This window comes from Melitaea cinxia, chromosome 17 (genome assembly GCF_905220565.1).
Source record: "Melitaea cinxia chromosome 17, ilMelCinx1.1, whole genome shotgun sequence".
Taxonomy (NCBI): domain Eukaryota; kingdom Metazoa; phylum Arthropoda; class Insecta; order Lepidoptera; family Nymphalidae; genus Melitaea; species Melitaea cinxia.
Window position 1 is genome coordinate 11,273,137 of NC_059410.1, and position 26,308 is coordinate 11,299,444.

Consider the following 26,308-nt stretch of genomic DNA (forward strand, 5'->3'; position numbering starts at 1 on the left):
ACCGTCTCGAAATATGCGTTTTAATTTAAACTAGTTTTTCAACTGAAGTTTGTCTTCTAAAACGAACTTCCTTATTATTTCCTTATGATTTATGGACGATAATATGACTCTACAAGCATTAAAATAAAAAGCCCGGGCGTTGCTTATACATATCACAGGTTGTCTAAAGGCATATAAAAACTTGATGAGGGTCAATTTTATACATATCTCAATTTTAAGATATAAATTATATGACCTTAATATATTACGTTTAGTAATAAATATGGTTTTTATCCTAAGCTAATAAGAAAGACTTTGCTTAGTTATCGCTTAGTGTATTAATAAATATGAGATCCTTAATATTATATCCTAGATTCATAGCATAGGATTCATTGTACAATAGTTATAGACTAAAAGAATAACTCATAATTTTATGTAATTTTGTAAACGTTTTAGTAAAAAATTCTGATTAATTGCAATGCAATTATATCTAATTATTATTAATGAAAATATACACCGTAGAGAAAACATTTATCAACATATACTTCGACGCAAGCTTTCCGAATATGCTTTCGACCTCTTCAATATTCGATTAATCCGACCGATGTAATAACAAAACGATACAGCGAAACAGTCGATAGCTTAGCTTTAGGACGAACCGTTTACTGTTACCGATCAATTTAATAGACATTGTTAGAAAAGTGGACTGCACGGCAACGGGACGACACATGGCATTACTTGTTATCACACGACGTCACTTGTCAACACGAGACGTCCCTCGTCATCACGAGACGTCACTTGTCATCACGCGACGTCTTTTGTCATCACGCCACGTCACTTGTGTGTCTACACAACATGACGTCACTAGTCACGACGAGACGTCACTTGTAGTCACGTGACGTCCTCAGTCACGACGAGACGTCACTTGTCACGCGACGCGTCTACCTTACACGTTGTCGAACCCCTGGAAGTCTCCGGGCCAGTTCTCCCTGCGCGCCACGCGGTCCGAGCCCGTGCAGGCGAAGAAGGCGTCGCCCTCGAAGGGGTCGCAGTCGCGCGTGAAGATGTTGACGGAGTCGGACTTGCGCAGGTCGCGGGGCGCGGCTTGGCGCGCGCGCAGCGGCGGCAGCTCGCCCTCCTCCTCCTCGGCGATGGCGGGCGCGGGCGCGGCGAAGTCGTCCTCGAACAGCGAGCGCGGCGACACGGAGTCGGAGTCGAAGCGGAAGCGCGCGGCGGGCGAGTCGCCGTCGCGCGCGCGCGCCGAGCTGCCGGACTGCGGCGACGCCGTGGACTCCTCCGCCTCGCCCGCCCTGCAACCGGCCGCGCGTTACCTCGGGAACATGTTGCCGGGTGTTGTGTTATTCAGACGAACATTTTTTTTTTTTTTTTTTTTAAGTGATATACATCCACGGGCTTATGAACCTATGTCCTTTTTTGTTCTAAACGTGCATTTTTTTTTTTTTTCAAGGTTGGCGTTACGACGTTTCAGACGATCATTAATACCCGGTTACTATAAAAAGTCACGCTCACGTTATACGACACTTTCGATTTTGTGGTGAATATTCGAACCGGCGAACCGAATTTCCCTGTACAATATTATAAACTATAAGTACCTCAGAAACATATATACGATGACATATATAATATGAGTTCCATCTCTAAAACCGTTGTAATCTTTTTATTATTATAATAGAGCTAAAATACTTATAACGGCAGAACACAGCAGAAAATCTCAATCTAACTCAAAATTGAAGTTGCCTAACACAGGAAGTACCTCAACCTTATGTAAGACCACAGCTAACATAACACTACTCTCAATAGTGTTGTGACCCTGTAGTGCGTAAGGTAGTCAGATCTTGGGGAGGGTCGGTGGTATAGTCGGAAACGCGCTTCCTATATTCTTAATATTGCAGGCGCACCTTAGCTACAGTTTTTTCATTCGCTTACTATCAGGCATAACCATAATATGCTTCTTTGGTACATTGGAATATTAAAAAAATAGTTAAATTTGAAAGCCTTTAGCTATTTTAACCGACACAACCGACTTTACTACCATTTTATGCCTACACTTTAGACTTAAACACAAATTAAATCGAGTGTTATATCACCTTGTTCCTTCTAGACAAGAGTACGGAGCACGTTTCTTAGTACTTGGCGTCGGCATGTCTTGGAAATCGTTATCGAATGGAGACGTACGATCCCTCTCCCGAGGCGAGAAATCGTTAGAGAATCGGTAATCCCGTGGTCTGGTCCGGGGCTCCTCCCTCCTCCGCCTCCTCGGATCGCGTGAATCTCGGACCGAATCCCGACCCGATTCGCGACCTGAATCCCGTGGATCCCGAGAGTCTCTTCCCGAATCCCGGCCGGAATCCCTCGTATCCCGTGAATCTCTACCAGAGTCTCGTGGGTCTCTTGAATCCCGTCCCGAATCTCGGCCGGAGTCCCGCGTGTCTCTCGAGTCCCGCCCGGAGTCCCTAGCGTCCCGAAGGTCTCGATCTGCATCTCTCCTAGAAGTAAGAATTGTGGAGCGACGTCCAGACCAGCCTAGTGTAGTTCCATATCTGTCGATACAAAGGAAATGTAGTTTTATTAGAAGGTACTTATTTGTTGTTTTATAACAATGTAGCAATTTGTACATGTCGTGCTGCTGGGCAAAGGACTATTCTTAAAATAAGAAGAATTTGGACTTTAATCGACTAGACTACTCTATACAGTCTGACGGGCGCTGCGTCGAAATCTGACGACAGTCCTAGGAGGGGACTTGTCATTCCCGAGCGTCATCACCGCGATGCTCGGCGACGACGAGTCCTGGAAGGCGATGGTCTCCTTTTCATCATCATCATCATTACAGCCTATACAGTCCACTGCTGGACATAGGTCTCCACAAGTTTACGCCAAAAATAACGTGAACTCATGTGTTTTGCCCATAGTCACCACGCTGGGCAGGCGGGTTGGTGGCCGCAGTACTGGCTTTGTCGCACCGAAGACGCTGCTGCCCGTCTTCGGCCTGTGTATTTTAAAGCCAGCAGTTGGATGGTTATCCCGCCATCGGTCGGCTTCTTATATCGGTCTCCTTTTGCTAGACAGTAATGTCCCAGAAGGAGAATGTTATATTTTAGTAGGAGTTCCCGCTTTTACATTCGATGTGGTGCCTCCAGGTTAGTCTACGATCAATGTGTAGGCCAAGGTATCTTACATGGTCACTGTGGGATAGAGTACACTGGCCCAACATTACAGGTGGGCAGTCTCCTTTTTTAAGAGTGAATGTCATCATTAGCCTAAAATTAATTACATATATAAAAATCAAGTACTTGCGAACTGATGCTAATAAACTCTTTTGAAGATTTTGATTAGATTAATTTTGATTAGATTAAAGTTTGTATCTACTCTTGTGCTATGACAACAAAATGAGAAAAAAAAAATTATAACTATACAATATTACCTCCTTTCACTTAGATCGTCAGTTTGTCTTAATTCGTTCCTACGTCTCGTTTCCCGCCACCCCAGAGAACCATAGTTTCTCTCTGAAAATAAAATGCAACACTTAATTACCTAAGAAAATAATTTTTCCTCAATAATGTTTTTTAAGGAGTGTAATGTTTAAAGATTTTATTTAGGAGTTATAGATACAGATTATCATTTACTTAAAGAACTATTTACAAAATATAAATGTGAATCGTCAAAATCTATGTATGCTCATAACTTTTGATCTGTACCGAATTGAATAAGTCTTTTGCTGTAAAGAAAGGTCAGCTGGGTTTTTGATAAAAATATGCAGAATTTTATAATACTTTTAGAAAATAGTGTAAGCTTATTTTTTTATATAGAAGAAGGTAAGATATATATAGAGCTACTTTCTCGTTTATTATGTTAATAGAGTTTGTCTGTATGTTAGTACCGTCTCTCCTCCACCGCTGGTCGGGCCACCGGTCTCTCGGGGAAGACCTGCCAGAGCAGCAACCGTCGCTATAACTGTAATTAACAAGCATAATGTAAATATCATTATTCATTAATATCATTATTCATTAATATTATTATTCATTCATTTTAGTTATATGCATTTTTTTATTATAGGTGTCACGAGAGTTGAGGACAGTCATGCCAATTTTTAGAGTGTCTTACTCTATCGTTCAAGCGGGAAAGCGAATACGCTAATAACTTCCTTAAAAGGGGCTTTAATAGCATAATAATTATTAGCAGTAGATAACGTGATCTGTACTCGGCATAGAATGGGTCGTGAAATGTAAAAGCGAAAACTGCGAGATGAAATAAAAGTACAAATATTGTAAATATTCTTTTACTTATGTATTAAGACATCTTCTATAAGACGTGTACATAACAGTAATAATCTATAGAAATAAAAATATATCACCGAAATGTATGTACGCGCGCATAAAACTTAAAATTTCTGCACCAAATCGGAGATATATTTTTTGTCTTCGTTAGCGTTAGGACAAGATTTTTATAATAAATAGTTTTATATAAAAAAAAAAAAACTAAACATTATAATCAACAAAAAAAAAACAAAATGGCTGATCGAAGTTCTCCGGAACCTAATTACAAATAAAAGTGCAATAGTCACGTTCAAAGCCATACTCACTCTTCTTCATCATACGAATGTCTAGGTTTTCGATGCCGATCTATATCTCTATAATCCTTCGATCTCTCTCTACTCCGCGAGTCCCTGAAATCTCTTTCTCTACTGTAATTCTTCTCCCTACTCCACGTGTCCTTCTCTCTGTCTCTACTTCTTCTATCTCTTCTGTCTCTCTCTCTGTGGTCCCTGTGGTCTCTCTCTTTACTGACGTCACGCCTATCTCTCCCACTCCCGGAATCTCTTCTATCTCTAGCCGATTCTCTTCCATCTCTATTTAAGTCTCTGTCTCTACTGCCACGTTTATCTCTTATTTTCTCCTTTTCTCTCCCACTTTCGGAGTCTAAGCATTCCCTGGAGCCGGATGAGTTATGTCTGTAAAAAGTTAAATTTTAGAAGATTTACTTTTAATCTTGTTAGATTTAAAATATAATATTTAACATACAACAGCTTAACTAGTATTTTTGATACTTAGCATTAAATTAACTTTTTATTTTGAAATTATGTTTATTTGTGATTTATGGGCTTAATGATGTAAATTGAATCAAATTTTTAGGGACTTGATGTATTTTTTTTTCTTATAATATATTCGTACCGCGATTCCCGTTCACGGCGTGGCGGATGAGCTCGTGGGGGCTCCTCGTCCCACGGGGACACGTCTCGGGATGACGATGACGTTTGTACTGCAGGGGACATGTTCACTTTATATATAAGTATATCGATTGGTAATATAGATTTATTACGTTTTTCATAAGTAGCATACTTTGAATAAACCATGAAAAACAATGTCACTACTATTTGTATATTTACATTTAATATTCTCATGTAAGCGAATCTATATTTTTGAAAATAACTTAACCTTAAATTTTTATCGAGTTAGGGGCACAGCGGGATATATCCTGCTTAAAATCTGGAGCGGCCCGCCCGGGAAAGTACCTAACTGAAAATTACAGCTAAATAGCATCGCTCTATAACATTAGTTTCTGTGGTATCTAAGGTCAGAGCTTCTGGGGAGGGTTGCAATGCTTCTGACGTCGCAGACGCCTACACACGACCTCCGGTAATCGCTTACCATCGGGCGGGCCGCGACCTGGGCGAGAACGGAAGCCGGAAGGGTAGAGCGGGGCGCGTACGGGCGGGCGCGGCGGGCGTTCGGGGCGGGCGGCGGCGGCGCGCCCGCCCGCCCTCGGGCCCGGGGCTGCGCGGGCTGCGGGGGCGGGCGGCGCTCTGTACTGTAACATATCGCCCGGGACATCGCGTGCCAAATAAAGTCACTGCAAATAAATGTTCCACGTTAACATTTTTGGTGTTACCTTCGATATTTGATATTTTACTGAGGCGGGAAATATCACGCTCAAATCTTGGAGTGACGGCTAAGATACGAGATCGCGGCTACACAAAACTGCTTTCAAGTGGTGTTGTGAGTGAAGTGGCCGGCGATCCTAAGGTGGGTGAGGCTTTTTGTAGGGCTATATAAAAAAAAAAAAAAAACTCGGAAAAGGTGGGTAGGATCTCAACCCGCTTGTTATCCTTCCGGTGTTGTAGACGTCTATAAGCTATGATAATCGCTTAACATCAGGTGGGCCGTGCTTGCTTATCTACCATCTCTTATGTGTAAAAAAAAATCCTCGCAAACAAAAATGATAATCACGATAAAACCATACGTATCCTAATGTCCAGTGTCCTAAAAAATTTCCAAAATTACACTTTATATTACACACGCATATACGCACTTTGCACGCAACTGCTGAAGGCGAGTTTGAATCGAAAGGCGAAAGACGGCAATGTTAAGACAATGTTACGGAGATTGACAAAACTTCAATATTTAATTAAAATATGTATAAACGAATAATGATTTAACGACTACCACGTTTTCGTCGACTGAATTCTGATAATATTGCAAGAGACAAGTATACCAACAAAAAATAAAAAATTGAACCTTTGGTGTCCGGAGAAGACCCGCTAGGGACGTCACTGTTGGAGCCGGTGGAAAGCCTGGTAGGTGGTGGTATGTCCATCACTGGTAACGCTGCTATCGGCGTCTCTTTCTTTTCTTCAACTTTTTTTTCCACTTCCTTCTCTTTCACTCCTGGACTCTTTCTGAATGCATCCTCGACATTGAAAGATAGGGAGCTGTTGTCGATACAGTCGAAAAAATCTGAATTATCGAAGCCATCGGATTTTTCGTCAGATTTCTTCCGTTCCTTAGGAGCTTCCGGCGGTATAGACTCGAACTCGTCTTGAGGCTCGATTATAGTTATATCACGTAGAGCTGCGTATCTATCATTGTCATCGTCAATTTTTGTTTCCGTTATACCATTGTCCCGCGGTGACACGCTACGCCTAGCCTTTTCTATCTGCAAATTCTTCATAACAGTCTTTATATCTTCGATTTTAGCGTCGATGGGCTTCGGACTTACCGAATTTCGGAACATATTAAAAGAGTCTATCGTTAATTCGTCTAAGCTCTTTAAAGGGCTCTTGTCTAATTCTTTACGGTCCTCAATTTTTCGTTCTTCAGTTTTTATTATATTCTCTATCGACGCCATTTCTTTATCATTGTTTTGTTTTATTTCAGTCGCGATTGGATCTAATATTGATTTAGATTTTAATTCTTGTTCTTGTATTTCTCTAAATGCAGCATATTTATCATAGGTAGGATTAGCTTTTTTCTCAAAGTCGTCGAAATCAGCCACGAAAGATTCGGAAGTCTCGGTTGGAGCAAAATTATCTTCGAACTGAGGCTTAAAATCTGTACTCGTAGGTGCCAAAGATAGAGGAATGTCGAGTTTTACAGTAGCTGCCGATATTTCGGGTATAATCGAAGCTATTTTGTCCTTTTCAGGCTTAATGACTGGATCCGCATGTATGTGCTGGAAAGAACGAAATATGTTCATGTATGTTTTCTATTTTTCAAAGTCTACACAGTACTAAAAGTTGATAGTCTTGATCACATACCGCTTTATCATTTTCTGTCGCCACATAGGATCTAAGGTATTCTGTTAGTTGAGGTAGAGTCATTGAAGACAATGTTGCAGCTGGTACACGAAGTCTGTGAAAACGATAATTTATTGTCATTTGTCAACTTACTTTGGCAGAAATGAGCGGTGAGTTTTCATTGCTCGATTGATTCATTGTAAATAGATTTACACAGGCACGACTAGCGTCAATAGCGGCGTAAGACAAGATATTTGCTATAATTGTTATGATAATTTACATTATCACTGATAAGTGACACAAAACGTATAAATATTGAAGAGTTTAGATGATTCAGTTTATAGAAAGCATAGACGACATTAAATGAAACCATCATAAGGAAACTCATTGTAATCTCTCTAATATCTTCTGACCAGAATTGTCTCATTTCTCTCTCTTTTTCTCTATCTTTCAGGAGAGGTTGATAGTGTGTGCAGTAAAGTGCGTTTTTAACATGCGTTAATAATGTATACAGTGAACACAGACCTGGCAGCGAGATCATCCATAGTGAGGGTAAGTAGCTGAGTGAGCGTGATATCGAAGCGGCGCGCGGCGGGTAGAGGAGGGGGGGCGGGGGTCAGGTACTCGTCCTCGCTGCTGTTGGTGGCCAGGGACGACTGACGCGGCTTGGTACTGCGGTCCGTCTGGGGTTCGAGACATGTCTTTGTATAAACAGTTACTTAGTTGAATGGTCTCGTTTGGTTACCATTTATGTCACCTTATAAATAATTTTAACAGAATATATTCTGCTTAAAATTCGGAGCAATCCGTCTGGGGAAGTAACTCAAACTTACGTAAGACTTTACTAAATAATACTGTACCCAAGTATCGTGTTCCTGTAGTAAGTAAGGTGGCCAGAGCTGTTGGCAATGTTGGCAACATGGTTACAAAACAGTCTATAGACGCGCACAAGCCCTTTCTGGGTTCTTGGTACAGGCTGCGGTAACTGCTTACCATCATGTGGGCTGTACATGCTTGTTTGGCGACCTAGTCTTAAAAAAAGGACTAGAGGTTGGTAGTTTCTCATCTATACTAATCTGTGCTATTATTGTATAGCTGACAAAATTGTTTGTTTAAACACGCTAATTTCAGGAACTACTGGTTCGAATTGAAAAATTCTTTTTGCATTAAATAGTCCATTTACATAGGAAGGCTATCGGGTATATAACATTTTAGTATGTTTTTTTCTCTAATACTTGAAAACTTTTTCATACTTTTGGTTAGATTAATACAATTTCTTGCTTCTACTGTAATAATATAACAACCGCTGTGGTGCTAGATATTTGATTTGTATAAATATTTCTTTGCGGTTTGGATGATTGACCTCGTGGGTCGCCCACCCGTGCCTCGGAGAGCACGTTAATCCGGTCCCGATTTTTATCATAAATACCTGATAGCGATCGTTACTCATAGTAGGGAACATATCAGCCAACCTACAGTGGAGCAGCGTGATGGAATAAGCTCCAATCCTTCCCCTGCAAGGAGAAAGAGGCCTATGCCCAGCAGTGGGATGTTACAGGCTGTATGCGCACGGTACTGTAATAAGAGGTTTAAGTCCTCACCAGCGGCTCCCTCTTGCGCGCGGGCTTGGGCAGCGGCGGCGTGTCGTCGTCGGCGTGGGGCGGGCGCGGCGGCGCGGGGCTCACGTCCGCCGGCTTCTTGGGCGGCAGCGGCGGCGGCGGGGACGCGCCCCCGCACACGACCGCGCGCGCCGCCGGCCGCTGCCGGACTGAGCTCGAGCTCTGCGGGCACGTGCGTGACGGCTTAGGACGGGGTAGGCGAACATTTAAGCCCGACCCACACACACGAAACAATAGACGGATCGTTGCTGAAGCGTCATTTGATCGGATTTTGACTGTTAGGGATAGTCTGAATACACTCATTATTTCTTGTTTAACAATATTTTACCGGATCGAGATCGGACCGAGATCGAACTGAGATCAACACTGTGATGTGGATCGGGCCTTATGCTTCAACGTGTCATCAAGTAATTTTGACTTTTGGATTATTGGCAATATAATATTAAGAGCTCCACACTCCGTAGTTTCGAATCACTCGCGTTCACTAAAGTAGTTCAAGAGATCTATAATTTATAAGTATATATATATACTTATACTTTTTTTTCTAAGCGCATAATGAATTTCGTGGTCGATGACGTGCCCAAAATATTGTGTCGCATACCATCGATGACACGCGTGCTACTGATCTGTCATTCCTGATTTAAGATCTAACTTTCATTTCGCTACTTTAAGATGCATAATCAATAATTATGTTTGCTTGGAAACGAAAAAAGACGACTTTCGTTATATCAGCAAGAAATACAACCACATTGGGTTTACTGCAATGTTAGTTTTAAGTTTTATATGCATAAATATATAAATAAATAAACTTAGGAAGACGAAAAAATAGTCTAGTAAATACGCATTATTAGATATAGCACGAAGAGTACTTGTGAAATCTGAATTAAATTTAAATGGGAACACATGACAATCACCACCTTTTAAATAAAGAATAATCGAAACCGAAGAAATATATAAAAAATACAGTCGAATTGACATCTTCTTTTTTTGAACGCGGTGAAAAAGATGAAAAACTGTGTGGCTACGGTACTAAAGAATATAGCCACCCCCTCTCTTCCCGTGGGTGTCGTAAGAGGCGACTAAGGGATAACACAGTTCCAATACCACCTTGGAACTTAAAAAGCCGACCGATGGCGGGATAACCATCCAACTGCTGGCTTTGAAATACACAGGCCGAAGACGGGCAGCAGCGTCGTCGGTGCGACAAAGCCAGTACTGCGGTCACCAATCCGCCTGCCCAGCGTGGTGACTATGGGCAAAACACATGAGTTCACGTTACTTTTGGCGTAAACTTGTGGAGGCCTATGTCCAGCAGTGGACTGTATAGGCTGTAATGATGAAAAAGATGGAAATGACATATACAGCAGATGTTAAAAGAAATAGTCGTCATACCTGCCGGGGTAGGCGCGGGGAGCGCGGCGTCGGCTCGGGCGGCAGCGACACCTGCAGCGGCCCGCCGAACGCGGGGCGGTCCGCGTCCGGCTGCTCGAGTACGGGGTCCTTACTGAGCTCGGGCTTCTCGCTCGGCCTCGGGAAGTCCAGCGCGCCCGCGAACGGGTCCTCGCGAAACGAGTCGAAGGGGTCCGCGTCGTCGAAGGGGTCGGTCTCCGCGAACGGATCGGACGAGAAAAAGTCGGCGGCCGGCGGCGGGCGCGGCGCCCTCGCGATCGCGACCGTGCCCCCCGACTGGCGGGACAGCGAGCTCAGCGCCGTGGGGGGCCCGTAGTCGGCGCGCTCCGGGGGGTCGGGTGGGGGAGGGGGGTTCGACGGGACGAGGTCTTTGAGCACTTTCTTGGGTGGGTTTTTGAGCTCCTGAAAGAATAGTTTTTTGTCAACATATGGTCTACTCCGACCGGTCCCGAGCGGGTCTAGCTCCGTGAACACGTCGTACGCCGGCGCGGCCGCCCGGCCCACCTGCAACAGCGACAACACACGCTCCAGCGCTCTCTGCTTGTGCACGGCCTACTTACTGTTCGTCTAACGAACCGCCTTGACGCGCTGCTCTGTGTGAGCTCGTGCTTTATATGAAGCTCTGATTTGTTGAGTGACGCATCTAGTTATATCTGTATAGTTTCTCGATAAACACATAGCACGGCGCGTCAAGATGATTTAAAATATATTATTTTCAGGGGCGGCTCTAGCCTACGGAGTGCCCGGGTGCAATTTATATCGTGGCATCCTGATGGCGGTTCAACACGTTTTCGGCTGACTTTTTTTATTTTTACATATACTTTGCGCCCTTGCATGCGGCTTTCACCCGTGCCCCCTAAGACCCGACGCGACGCCCGGGTGGGTCGCATCCCCTGCACTATAGTTAAAGCCGCCCCTGACAGCTTTAAAACTTATGATATTTCAAATGATTTTTAATAGCCTAGCATATATCGTAGATGTGAATGAGTGTAATAGTATTTTGGCGAAAATGGAAATGATTGAATTGTATAATTCAAATTACCTGATACTTTGAACTAGACTTCCGTACAACAGTTGTCAATGAAATAAAATTTAAAGTTTTTAATACGCAAGAATTTTATCACATGACCGAAAACAACCATAAATTGACACTGAGTTTTCTTATCAAATTTTTCCTGTTTTATTTCATATCAATTTATAAAATGTAAGAATATTTAGATCTGTTTGCTAAATTTTCTTTTCATTATTTCTGATTCAAGATTTTTCGTACAGTTGAATTGGTTTACTAGGAAATTTACCTCGAAATATTAAAAGAAGGCATTACAGGTATCATTAATTTTATCTACAATGCTAATTATTTATTCATTTTAAATATTTGGAGTATTATTGTTAGTAACTCTACAACTCGTGCTATCTAGTAAAGAAAAATCTTCTACATTCTTCAGAAAATTTATGATACCGAAATCATAATTAAAAAAAACATTCTTTATTTTGCCAGAAATGACAAGACAATACTATTCGTCAGTAACCTAGAGCAACGCCAATGTTCGTACACGTGTGCGTGGGTGTGCGTGTCGTATGTGCGTGCGGATACTGACCGGCGGCTCGGGCTCGTCGACCAGCGTAGCCGGCTTAGGCTCGAAGTCTCCTGCTACCGCTGACAGGTCGAATGATACTGGTTTGCTGGGGCTGAGCGACCGCGGCGCGACTCGACCTCGCGCTGCGCCCGGGGGAGGGGGGAGCAGACCCTTCTAGAAAGAAAAAGACGCATTTTTATTGAGGTAGGGCAAAGCAGGATATATCCTGCTTAAAATCTGGAACAGCATGTTTGGGAACCTCAACCTTACAGAAGGTCACAGCTAGATAGCACTTCTCAAGTAGTGTTGTGTTCCTGTGGTGTGTCGGGGATGAGTCGGCAACACGTACGCAATGGTTGTGTTACAGTCGCGTATAGGCTACGGTACCTTACGCTTACTATCAGGTGGGGCCGTACGCTTGTTTGCCGACCTAGTCGTATAAAAATGTAAGTGAATATTATGTTAATTATTTATGAAAATAAAGTTTTTTAACGACACTTACCTAAAACCAGTATAGCATATGTGTGGGATTATAGTTTCATAACTAATACGTAATGTTACGAATCGTTCAGTTCCGATATATCGTGATGTATAAAAGAACAAAGGTTAGTAAGTACATTAAAGTTAATGATGTAATGGCAATCAAGGGCCGTGAAGCAAACACTGTAAACATTATATTGTCCACGGATTATCTACCATCAATCTTAATTGCCGTATCACTGAGTTTCATTTCGTACATAAAGAATAACGGCTTTCGTTACATAGGTGCAATTTCTGGCGCTCGCTTCAGCCTATCGCAGTCCATTTGCAATATAATATATTTAAGAAATAAAAATAAATAAAATTTTGGGTCATTAGACTTAATTAAGATTAAAGTTTCTCACTATGTGAAAAGTATATAATACGGAAAATGAATTATAAGCTCGGTAGAAAGCGTTTAAAAGGTCTCACAACTTTTCTCTTCTACATAATCTCCAAAATGGTAGAATAATTTATCACATAATGTTAAGTCACTAATCGTAAACACTTGAAGACATTTAAACGTTACTAGTTACGAATTAAAGATACAAAGGTAATAGAAGTTAGCTAAGTAAACAAAAAGATAGATGTTACCTCCCTGTTCAAAAATAACTTATCTTAAAAAATAGAAACTGTTGGTATTTTTATAACATCGCTAGATCTGAAACGATTTCAGATCTATTGCATTAACTCTAAGCGTTTTTTTTTTTTTGGAGTCGTAGCGTGTCTTTGTGTTGTTAAAGAATAAAATTTGCTTAGTAATCGGTAAGCTTTGAGATAGAGTACTGCAGAAAAACTACTGCTCAATATCTTGAGCAGTCCGACTGGGGAAGTATCTCAACCTTAAAAAAGATCACAGCCGAATGAACCGCTCGCAAGGAATTGTAAAATGTGGTGAGTAAGGGAGCCTGAGCTCCCGGGGAGGTTTGGCGGGTATTGGATAGGCTGTGGTAACCGTTTACCATCAGGTGGGCCGAACGCTTGTCACCGTAGTCATATAAGAAAAGCAAATCTTTTCGCTTCAAAATGTTAGTACAATATTACAATATACAAGAAAGTACCAAGTAGCTATATAATATTTTTCTAAATATTTACCTGAGTGGGGACAATAAAGGAGTCTCCGAAGGGATCAGTCGAAGGCGTTAGGCCCTCCACTTGGGTCAGACCTCGTCTAAGTGAGCACAACTCTTGCTCCAAGTCCACTAGTTCTGCAACTCCACCCTCCGCACCACTCTCTTGTTTTGACGTAGAGGAACTTGTCTCACCAGAAATTGGTATTAGCTGATGTCACAGGTGAAAAAAAAAAACTCGTGATTATGGAAGATACATCTTGTAAAAAATTAGGAAAACAAATACAATTTTGCTGTACTTTAATTAAAAATTCGCTTGATTTTTTTGTCAATTATTTTCATTTCAGACTTTTTAATAGCTATATTTAGAATGTGCCAATTTTGCTGCTATCGTCGGCTATGTCACATAGTCTTCTATGTAACGTCTCTACAAAAGTACTCGTGTAACACTTTTAGGTGTTTCAGGAGGATTTTTGTGTTTTTGATTTATTTAGGAGAAGTTAAGGTAATTACATTTTAAAAAAGAAAATCTCAAAGCTATTAAGTACATACTGAATTAGAATCTAAACTCCAATTCACATAAGACGTTTGTGCGTCCAAATTTAACATATCTAAACGCTCATATTTTATACAATTGTCATGTAATATACATTTCAAGCACTTTATTTTTCTCCTATCACGCATCACTAATAGCAATTATGATTCTGTCACAATTTTCTTAGAAAACTGTACCGATGACAGGCGTTTATTCAAGCAGACGGCAATAATGTGCGGAATGTTTGAAAAGTCAATTGTTTGTGGACTGTTGTTTAATGTTTGTTATGTACAAACAGTTGTTTCTTGTCAACATTGAATCAGAATATTTGATTTTAAAAGAAAAATTTAATTTTTTAGGTTAGTTATATTAGAAATAGCGAAAGCTTTTATTGAAATGAAAATAACAACAATTTTGCTTCTGTTCAACAAGTTATATATGTATAACTAGCTCGTTGGTTCGTTGAAGCAGTAACCCCTTCTTCTTGCTGAAAGGCTGTGGATTCGATTACTACGTGGGTATAATGTAGGTAAATGTATCACATGCCAACTGCACCTGATGGCCGGTCAGTTAAGCAACAATAATACATTAATTAGTATTAAAATTAACAATTTTATTTTATTTATTTATTTATTTTATACTTTATTGTACACCACAAATATATTACAGACAAAGCATAAAGATAGTTACAGACAGTGAAGTACAATGGGCGGACTTATGGCTAATTAGCCATTTCTTCCAGACAACCCATACATAGAAAGGAAACTTATTATCTAAATTGGGTAGGTGGTGTAGATGTGTAATAAACTTACATACAAATGTCTACATTCAAATACTTATAATAAAATAAAGAATTTATTATTATCATTAGCACTATCATAAAAAAAATACATAAATAAATAAAAAGAAGAAAAAAAGTTATTATATTATAATCTAATAAAGTATGTAAGCAATGAACGTAAATTGAAGATAACAATTAAGTGAAATGATATAAACACAAATATACATATATTATAAACAAAATGAGAAGAGAAAAAAAAAAGAAAATAAATTGCACCATATATACACTAAATCGTCTCCATCTTAAGATAATAATCCTTAACGTTTTTTTTAAAAGTCAACAGTGACAATTTTTTATCAGTGTAACATCTGAAAACAATAAGAACTATAATCAAATTTTTATCCTTCCTTACCTTAGACTTAGTATCAGTAACTGTGCTCGTGGTGTGTCTTATCAGACTACTGGTAACGTTTTTCCCTTCAAGTTGCTGTTTGGCCATTTCCACTTCCTTCTTCTTAAGTTCAAATACTACTTGGAATAAATCCCTCATTGCTATAACTACCTGCGGAAGAAATATTAGCATATTTTACCAAAAAAAAAACTTGTATCTCAAAAAAGAATCACCAAATTGCGATGTAGGCGATTGTTATTCCTACTAGGGAATATTATTGACCGCGTCGCAGTGGAGCAGCGTGACGGATTAAGTTCCGACCCTTCTGACAGGGAGACAGAGGGTATGCCCAACGTTGGGATTTTAATGGATCAAATCAAAATACTATAGATGTCAGTATTTTATTTACTCGTATAAATATTTTTTTGCTTCAAGGATACATAGCGGCGCATCGTGTTACGGCTGGGCAAAGGCCAAGAGTTCTTCAATGTAGAGGTGGCTCTTTATGCGTAACACCGCTGCAATTTGTAAGATAAATTTAATAGATTTCGCCAGTAACATTCCACTGCTTGGCAAAGGCGATTCTCTTCTGCAGATTAGCGAATTTTACCTATGACGAGTAATTATCACTATCGGGTGTTTATCATAACAAACAAAATCTAAATTTTTACGCACACGAATCGTTCGATATTGTATCGCGTTTTGTCCAATAGTTCATATCAACTTAGGTATTATAAAATAGCCTGAACATAATTTAGGACATTTATTACTTTAACAAAAGAAACGTATGAGCAATTGTTCGTTTCCTCTTTAAATTTATCTTTATTCCTCCGCTGATTGCGTGTACTTGAACTTAAAGGTTGATGACTCTCTGCACATGTGAAGGATATTAGCGATAATGCTCACAAAGTTAAATTTGTATATAATTATGATCACACAAATTATTTGCACTTAATAAATTTTAGGAAAGTTTGAAAATATAAAAAAATAATATGATAAGGGAAAAAGTTCAGTGTATACAAAACTTATTTTCATTGTAATTTAGACATCTAAATGTTGATTTAAAATCATTATGATTTTGCTATTAAAATTGCGTAAATAAAATCTATTATTATTTAAAAAGTATAAATAGGTACATTTTTTACATGCGCATTTAAAGACATTGCGAAAGAAAAACATCTTACTGCTGGGCATCAGCAGACATCCAAACCGGAAAGAAATATCAGTACAAATACAAATATCAATCCCGAGCGGGAATCCAAACCGCAAACCGTCGGTGTTTTAGGCGACTGATGGCACCACTACACCAGAGCGGTTGCGATACTGACCTATGGTACTTACGAAACTGACCTACAGTAGATACGATACTGACCTACAGTAGATACGATACTGACCTATAGCAGATACGATACTGACCTACGTTAGATATTATTGTTGTATGTATGTTAGATGTATAACTTACGAAAAAGCATTGAATTCTTAATTGTATCAGATCATTTCAACTATGGGATTTATCAGAGTAGTCAACTTGGACCAACGATATTACCATAGAAGAAAAATCTACTAGAATAAAAGAAGTTGAGACGAAAGAGTGAACACAAACAGACACAGATAGAGAGCGGAACTTGAGAAACAGCGTTGTTTTGATGATAAGGTTACATATTGATGATTTTTAAAAGAGTAAGGGCCTGTTTCACTGGTTGTCGATGAAGTTTATCCTGCGCCTAAGTTATGAGTAGACTAAAACGGCACGAGGTAGAATGGGCTATTAGGACGGAAATATTCTACGTGTTTATTTTTTCTACGCAACAATGCAACTGTCAAAATATAGCTAACAATATATATTTTTCCCTTAATTTAGTTCAAATATTAAATTGATCAAATTTTTTTATTCATTTAAAATTAATAAACATAATATGTTACCACATAAATTCTATAAATCTTTATCTGTTTCTCTTTTCCTGTTCTTTCGTATTTTCGACGTAAAGTTTTCAATCCTACTTTTACCATCAAAATTATATTATCAAGTACAAAGTCTGTTGCAGGTTTATGTATTTCACATGAATGACATAAAAACAAAAAAAAAAAAGTATATCAGAAAATGCATACTTGACTAGCTGCTTTATCAGTCTTGATGCCGAAGAATCGATGACCGGTATCTGGAGATCCAAAGATGTACCCGAAAGCACGAGAGTCCGTCATGTCTTGCGCGATGAACGATATCTTGTGGACAGGGTGATGGTATAAGGAATCCTGGAAAATATTACAGGAGAATATTTGTCCTTGTGAATGGTAAGGTAAAGTATCATGTGACCATCGCGTCGCTGACATATTGGGAATCTCAAAATGGCAATCGTGGTATGTATCGCGAAAAGACCGTGAAAGCTTAAAAACTTATGAGGTGGAATAGTAAAATTAGTCATGAAACCATGATATTTGTATATGGCAACACATATATTCATAGACATAGACACTTATGTTCAATAAAAGTTAAAAAATGTAAAAAGTCTCTATGTAAGTAAATAAGTAGTTTCATTAGTACTAGTGGTCGCCCAGTGGTCGAAATTCGACCATAATTAAATATTTAAATTAAAATAAAACCCAAATGAAGGAAATATAATGAAAATAAAGAACCTTTTTAAAAAAAAATTAATTCGACTACAGACTTTGACAATCGACAAAATAATACCTATGTATAATATGCGTGTGTGTGTCAAATACATGGTAGTGTGTGTAATGATTTTTTTTATCGATTTAATATATTTTAATGCATAATTTTACAAAAATATTAGTTAGTATTCTGCACTCCATCTCTATATAAACTTTAAGTGTACGAAATTTCATAGGTACTCCTCCGTCCGCGCAATTTTCGTAAAAAGAGGTACAAAGTTTTTGCTTAACGTATTAATATATTAGTATAAGTTTTTTAAACAATAGTCTTAAATCTTAATAGCTTAATCTTTTTAGCTTCACAAGATACATTAAAACCCCATTAAATTTTAAATATTTATACATTAAGTTTAGTTACACAACCATTTATAATTTATTTATTTATAGTTTACATAAAAATAAGTAAAAATGGAGTGTCTATTTGTAATGTTAAAATAGTCGCTTTTTACTTAATGCATATTATCGATATATACACGGTACATACCTATACCAAAATAACATTTTTTTACAATTTTTGTCTGATTTTGACGGGACTTACACTGACTGCTGATGTAGTCAGGAGTAGCATAGGCTACTTTTAGGCTTATTTTAGAAATTTATTTATTTTATAACTCTACTAACTGAGCAATACTTTTTTTTTAAATTCCACGCGGACGAAGTTGCGGGCACAGCTAGTATAGACATAGATTACTAAACAAAATATGAATGACAAGCACAGATAACTTACGCCGGTCTTATCGTCGCGCAGTCGCAGTCCGTCGATGGCTACGTGGACCTGTATCCTCTGCTTGTGCTCGCCCGCCGCTCTGATCGCCATCTTTAAATCTGCAAGTGCCTCCTGACACATCCTATCACCGCGCGCCTCTGGTACCTCGAGAACGCCGATAAGTTTGGCGCGAAACGAGACACCCTCGCCGAGGAAGCGACCCGGCTCGTTCTTGTCTGCGAGAGGTTCATAAATGACTATAGAATAACAAGGTTAGCATGTTCTCAAGCTAGACAATGTTCGGCTTTGTTAACTAAAAATGAATAAATAAGTCAAACGTAATAGATAGAAACATAGTACAAGACCGGAAATGTTACCGATTTTTTTTATAGGAATAAATTAAAACTACTTCTTTCCCATGATATTTTGAAAATAATTTTTTCTACTTTGTCCATTGCATCATACAATTGAATCAACAAACTAACAATGTTGTTTTTTTTCTGTGAAAAATAATGAATGTCTTAAATTAAAAACACCTAAGCAGCAGTAAAGATTTTGAAACAATATATATGTATATCTAATACCTTTAAACGAGCAATTCTCGTTTATAATAAATAATCTGAATTTCGGAAACGGCTCCAACGATTTCATGAAATTTAGTATGCAGGGGGTTTCGGGGACGATAAATCGATCTAGCTAGGATTCATTTTTAGAAAATGTCGTTTTATATGCGTCCGTGTTTCGTGTGTGTCAGGCAATGAAAAACTGCTACAATACCATTAGTATACCTGTCTGGATGGTTACGATTCACAATTTGGTCCGATGAGTAAAGCTGCATTCAAAATCTAAAAGTTTGGAGACCCTTATCAGTGTTAATTTTTTCCTAGCCCCAGATATTTTTCCATTTAAGTGGTTGTATAAAAATTCCAGATCCGATATAATATAAAGCATGTTTAAAATTAATTTTGTAACAATGTTTAGATGAAAATTTAAATAAAATATTAAAGTTATTTTTTTCTTTTAAGTTATTTTATAATTATAATTTATTAAAAAGAAAACACCTACATTTTTATGTAATTAATCAGTTCCCTCTTGTTAAGCTTCTAAACCTTTTTACAAACTTTTTAGTTTAAACGGAAAATCCAAAAAATTACAAACGCACTAGTCGTCACTATGATTTTCGAGGGTTTCCTCGATTTCTCTGGGATTCCAATCATCAGATCTTGGTTTCCTTATCATGGTACCACACTTAGGATATCTTTTTTCTAACAAAACAAGAATTATCAAAAGCTGTACATAAACAACGAAGTTTTACACACATGAATACATACATATAATCACGCCTCTTTCTCGTAGGGGTAGGCAGAGACCACTTCTTTCCACTTGCTACGATCCTTACATACTTCTTTCGCTTCGTCCACTTTCATTATTCCCTTCATTCATGCTCTTCGGTTTAGGGTACTCTTGACCTGGCCTTTTGTCCGCCTCGGTCTACCCCTGCCAACCCTTCCATCCACACTCGCCTTATACACTTTTCTCGTCAATCGTTCTTCACTCATTCTCTCGACATGACCAAACCATCTGAACATACCTTTCTCAATTTTTGTCACTACATCTTCTTTCAGACCACAACGTTTCCTTATCTCACTATTTCTTATCCTGTCACTCAGTTTTACTCCTATCATACTTCTTAACGCTCTCATTTCAACTGCATTTATTCTGCTTTCATGTTTCTTCTGCCATACCCAACTTTCACTTCCGTACATGAGTGTCGGAACCAACACCCCCCCCCCCATGCACAGCCAAACGAGCCTTGTTAGACACCTCCCGACTGCTCATAAAGGAGTGCAAAGCTCCATTCGCCCTGTTTCCTGCATTGACTCTTCTTTCAATATCACTCTCACACTTTCCATCTCTTGTAAACTTTGAACCCAGATACACAAACTCATTCACATATATATATGTGTGTGTATATATATATATATATATACATACACAGTCGAATTGAGTAACCTCCTCCTTTTTTGAAGTCGGTTAAAAAAACCCGAGTTAAGAATACAAAATTTTCAGAAAAACCTTATATTATAGTCTACACTTTTTTGTGTGTATTATAGGTACTATATAGGTAAGTTGTATACTTATATAATTATCTGATAAGAGTTTAATATGAATAATGAAAGGTTAAAATAAAAGCGACTTAATATACATGATGATATAGATATAATAGAATATTTTAAGAGAAACAATAAAAACCATCCTCTCTATATAAAATAGCACAAAAATTTGTGTCTAAAAGATTTGGCAGAGGATATCTATTAAAAATAACGACTTATTTTATGTTTGCTGCAGCGATTCTACTTCGTAACGTTTCTTCAATATTTTATAGCACTTAGTTATCACGAAAACGAGACATCGACATTTTAGCTGTTTAGATTTTAAAAATTTTGTACAGAGATGGGCACGGATATAGAGCGATCGGCGACAGAGTGTGAAACGCGTTGCGCATCGTGCAGGGTTGCAAACAGAAAACAGTTTTATTTAGTACAAAAATAAAAATTTATAAAATGTCAAAGTATTTAGTACTTTTTAAACATCAATATCCATAAAATGTTGAAATACAGTTGGAGATCAGCGCTCAAAATCCGTGCCGGCGATCACAAAATACAACGTTTTCGAAAGCAATATCACAACAAATCTGCAACTAAGAATTTAGCTCCACTGATAGTCCACATTTTAAAATTATTACCTCGATTTAACAAAAGTTTCGAATCGATTTTTTTAAGAGTCATTCTATTTTTTGTGTCACAATAAACAGTGGCGACGAACGTGATGATCAGGTCGAGTGCAAAACAAGAGTGAGCGTTGTCCTATTTCGGTCCCCGTTTACAGTGCATCACTGGCTGTGTAATTGAATTTCCTGTTTTTAAATTTAGTCTTCAGGGGACAGAGTATATCAACTATACCGGAACCTTATCCTGTTGCCAAAATGACATACGGTTATAGTGTCATATAGAAATTATTGTTTAAACATTTTAAAATTTTTATCAATCTTTTTTTCTTATTGAAAATATAAATTTAATAACAATAATATTATTTTCATCATTACAGCCTATACAGTCCACTGCTGGACATAGGCCTCCACAAGTTTACGCCAAAAATAACGTGAACTCATATGTTTTGCCCATAGTCACCACGCTGGGCAGGCGGGCCGGTGACCGCAGTACTGGCTTTGTCGCACTAAAGACGCTGCTGCCCGTCTGCGGCCTGTGTATTTCAAAGCCAGCAGTTGGATGGTTATTCCGCCATCGGTCGGCTTCTTAAGTTCCAAGGTGGTTGTGGAACCTTGTTATCCCTTAGTCGCCTCTTACGACACCCACGGGAAGAGAGGGGGTGGCTAAATTCTTTAGTGCCGTAGCCACACAGCACATTATTCTGTTTAATTTAGTAAAAATTTAATAGGTAGGTTATTTATGTCAAATTTAGAAAGTGAGTCGTTATTTTCTTGTCTTATCAACATAATTAATATGATGATCTAAATTAGTCGCTGTTAGTTAATACAGTAAAAATTACACGTTGTTTTTACGGGGTTTCTTAAAGGGTATCACTTGACACGCATTATTGAATTATACGGTTGATTTCACGCTTGTTTAAGAACGTGCTTGCATTTTAATTATTTTGGCGACATTATTATTTACTGTCTAAAATGTTTAATTGAGCACCCGAAGAAAGTTTATTACGAATAGAGTATGAAATCGTATGTCTGTTTATTCACACGTTTTGTAACCCAATTGTATTGAAGAATTTTACATTTTTATTATAAATATGAATTTAGTCTTATTTTTCGTTTGACTTTTTTATTTAGTAAATATAATACATATTTGTATTAGAGCTTTTTAGGGTTCCGTACCTCAAATGAAAAAAACGGAACTCTTATAGGAGCACTTTGTTGTCCGTTTACCAAAAACGCGTAAAGGTATCAAGCTGATATTCATATCAAATTATACTTCTTGGAGCTGTGAAATAATCATAATTGTGTTTGCTCGCAAACGAAAAAAAAAACCGACTTCAATTACATCGACGAGTAATACAACGTAGATCGACGAAAAAATAGTCAAGTAACTACGCGTTATCAAAGATTACTCAAAAAGTAGTTATCAGATCTCGATAAAATTTATATGCGACCACATGATAAACATCAGCTTTCGATTAAATTTAAAATTATCAAAATCGGTACACACAGTAAAAAGTTATTGCGGATTTTCGAGAGTTTCCCTCGATTTCTCTGGGATCCCATCATCAGATCCTGGTTTTCTTATCATGGTACTAAGCTAGGGATATCCCCTTTCCAACAAAAAAAAAGAATTATCAAAATCGGTACATCCAGTAGAAAGTTATGCGGTATAATACAACGTAGGTCGACGAAAAAAGCGTCAAGTAAAAACGCATTATTAGATATAACTCGAAAAATAGTTGTTAGATCTCAAATAAATTTAAATGGGACAAATTGACACACATCACCTTTCGATTAAAAAAAATTCAATCAAAAGTTACAGCCGTTTATGCTGCAAATTTTCGACATTCACGAGGGAACCAAAACCTATAGGTTTATTTATATAGGTGAATTCACGGGAAGTACCCTATAGGGTACGAACGAAGCAACGTTTTATAGCACAAATAAAGAAAAAATTGCGAAAAGCATAGATTTTTGTTACATCATATAACAAAAATATTTTTAATAATTTTGTTTGTACGGAACCCTCGGTGTGCGAGTCAGGCTCGCACTTGGCCGGTTTTTAATTAGTATAATTATGTATTTTGAAGTTTTAAATGTGTTTTCTTTATACATTTTTAAATAACCCTACTATTAATTTTATATCGAGATAATGTATGAGAGTTTAATTTAAAATTGTAATAAAATATGTCTCATCCGTAAAAATCATCTCAAATGATAAGGTTAGGAAACAAATTACAACATTGAAATGTACATTTATCGCACTTGTGTCTGAAATATTTTTGTTGTGTTGCACTAAAAATAAATTTGTATCCAATAATCAGATTATTTTTGTAGAACCAAAAAACATACTATATTTGCGTTAAAAATAACAAACATTGTTATACAATATATCGATATGTATATAAATTTAAAAAAGTCATACCTATCATACAAAACACATAGACATTAATAGTTTTTCATTGGACGTTTCCACATTAAGGTCATTACGAGATGAAGTAGGGAGTAAAAGGGGAACATTCATAACTAATCTACCTAACTAGTGTGAAGCGTGAAGTGCAATATGATCGCAGTACTCACCGAACTGTCGCAAGAGATGCTGGAAATGACACACCTGCATTATTCCAATAAACTGAATAAAGTTAGTTACTCCCCCCGTCGCACCACCGCTCCACCGTCAGGCCCACAACACACCCTCTGTTTAAAATCAGGGTTCACTAATTATGACATGACTAGCCGATAGCTCGGGTGGCGATTAGTAAAGTGATTATCATGGCCAGACCATGCATGTTACAAATAAAAATAACGCAAAATACACAGCTCAAAGCGAGGATGCCCTAACGTGTCCGCTTACATTTAGCTCTATTTTCTAAACACCGCAATGGTATTTAAATAAGAAAAATCGTGTGAAAAAAAAGAAGCTTATCGAGTCACGCAAAGCCAGAACTCACATTTGCAAGGGCTGGTTTTCTTACGAAGGGTTTGCATCGGAAAGTCAGTCGGTAACTTGTGATTGAACATCGGGGCCTCGCCTTAAAGACCTACCGGCTGCACTGTAAAACAAATACACTTCGCATTCACTCGCGATGTATTCATTTAATACACTGTCAGCAAAGTCGCCGTTTCGAGTGCAATAGACGAGATCCACTGGGAGATTTATTGATTTTTAAAGTGCCTTCGCGACCGGTTCGCGAATACTGTCGCAGCGAATTAAGTTATGTTTCGCGAGAGTAACACTTATTTCGACGTTAAGTAGATAACGATGGGTAAAAGCAGTAAATAGAGCATTAGCGTTTGCAATGGTGTCTGTCGTGCGGGTGCTTCCCGGCTCGCTGGCACATGGACACAATACGCACTCATATTACCGCGCGCACCATCGGTGTGAGGGGTGCGCACACACGCGCAATACAACCCTTGATCAATATTCGCCCCCGATCTCGACTTCGTACAACTTTCATGTTCCCGTCAATGAAATCGCTACCCGGCATGTATACCGTTTTCACGTAATTTTGATCGAATAAATTTTGGTGCCGAAGTTTGTTACGAAACCGTTTCAAGTTATTATAGTTTACATATGAAGATGAAATTGTTTCATTTTTTTATTATTATTCAAATACGGTACCAGAAAAAGAAATTATTTATATTAAAATTTTAGTATCTTTCTAAGTATTTTAATTTCGGCTTTTTAAATAGGTACTAATAAATTATCCATCTAGTTTAAACAAATAATTTGAACGAAGTTCCTTACGGCAGGCTTGATATTTGGCTGGGCGACTTAACTGAAAAAAATGTGATACTAAAACCGTAAGAAAAATATATAACGGAAATGACGTAATATCAGTCACAGGACTGTATAATATGACGTTTGTAAAACTAAAATATTACTAGTAAACCTTTTTTTAATTATTTATGTAATTTTATACTGTCGAAAAAAATAAATAGACATGTTTTTTATTTCACTAATAGTTTGAATTATTATTATTATTATTTTGTTTGATTTATTTTATTTTACGGTATTTGTTATTTTCTAAAATACTAAATTTTCAAAATACTTTTATGTACTTTATAAAAAACCAATCAAAAAAATTAAAAAAAAAAATCAAGAACTAGAAAATATTTATAAAATTCACTTGCAATTGCAGCCCGACTGGGACAGATACAGTTAAATAATACTGCTTCTAAGCTGTCTTGTTTTCCTGTGATGAGCAAGGTGACCAGAGCTCCTGGGGAGACTGGGGGTAGGGTTAGCAACTTGTCTGTGATGCTTGTAGTGTTGCAGACGTCTACAGGCTACGGTATACGCTTACCATCAGGTGAGCTATACGCTTGTTTGACATCATAAGTTAAATTAACAAGAGGATTTTAAACTGTTACCAATTTCTACTAAACCACTACATAGAGTTCTCAAGAAAAATCTATTTTAAAAGTATCAACTGGCCAGTCTACTTAATTAAATATTTTTGAAAAATAATGAAAAATATAATAACGCCACAGATATTTCAAACCTTGACAAAGATTATTTGCCAATACATTTTAAATGTATTACTTAAAACATACCAAAGCAGTTTTACATTATAATTGTTAAAGTATTATTATTAATAAGATTTCTATAAAATATTTGATTTCCAATTTCAATTCAAATGTACTATTAAAAACTACCTAGTTTTCAATGAATCATTACAATTTAAAATGTGAGGCTCTTTTTACACTAAAACATCATTTATATTTAATGTAGTTATTTAAAAAAAAAACCAGTAAATATTTTCGATGAGGCTATTCAGTCACTAGC

At 37.9% G+C, this 26,308-nt stretch overlaps 1 protein-coding gene across 1 annotated transcript; it reads right to left on the bottom strand.

The window, feature by feature from the left end:
• Positions 1-925: 925 nt before the first annotated feature.
• Positions 926-24,540, bottom strand: LOC123661394. Its single transcript, XM_045596357.1, has 19 exons — positions 24,471-24,540; positions 18,810-19,024; positions 17,522-17,665; positions 15,434-15,583; positions 13,731-13,916; positions 12,138-12,290; positions 10,522-11,043; positions 9,112-9,291; positions 8,036-8,211; positions 7,532-7,625; positions 6,435-7,446; positions 6,238-6,257; positions 5,646-5,805; positions 5,169-5,451; positions 4,580-4,948; positions 3,878-3,951; positions 3,422-3,503; positions 2,088-2,540; positions 926-1,289 (listed from the first exon to the last, which is right to left on the bottom strand). Exons 1-19 carry the CDS (start codon positions 24,538-24,540, stop codon positions 926-928), a joined length of 4,707 nt encoding a protein of 1,568 aa, XP_045452313.1.
• Between the last annotated feature and the right edge of the window lie 1,768 nt (positions 24,541-26,308).

What these genes read in the sequence shown, in the direction of transcription:
- LOC123661394 (XM_045596357.1), bottom strand. Translation starts at nt 24,540, where the DNA reads ATGTTCAATCACAAGTTACCGACTGACTTTCCGATGCAAACCCTTCGT. An exon ending in TCGACGAGCCCGAGCCGCCG is followed by an intron (nt 11,044 to 12,137) that starts GTCAGTATCCGC and finishes TCGCTGTTGCAG; the next exon opens with GTGGGCCGGGCGGCCGCGCC. An exon ending in TCTTGTCTAGAAGGAACAAG is followed by an intron (nt 1,290 to 2,087) that starts GTGATATAACAC and finishes GGCCGGTTGCAG; the next exon opens with GGCGGGCGAGGCGGAGGAGT.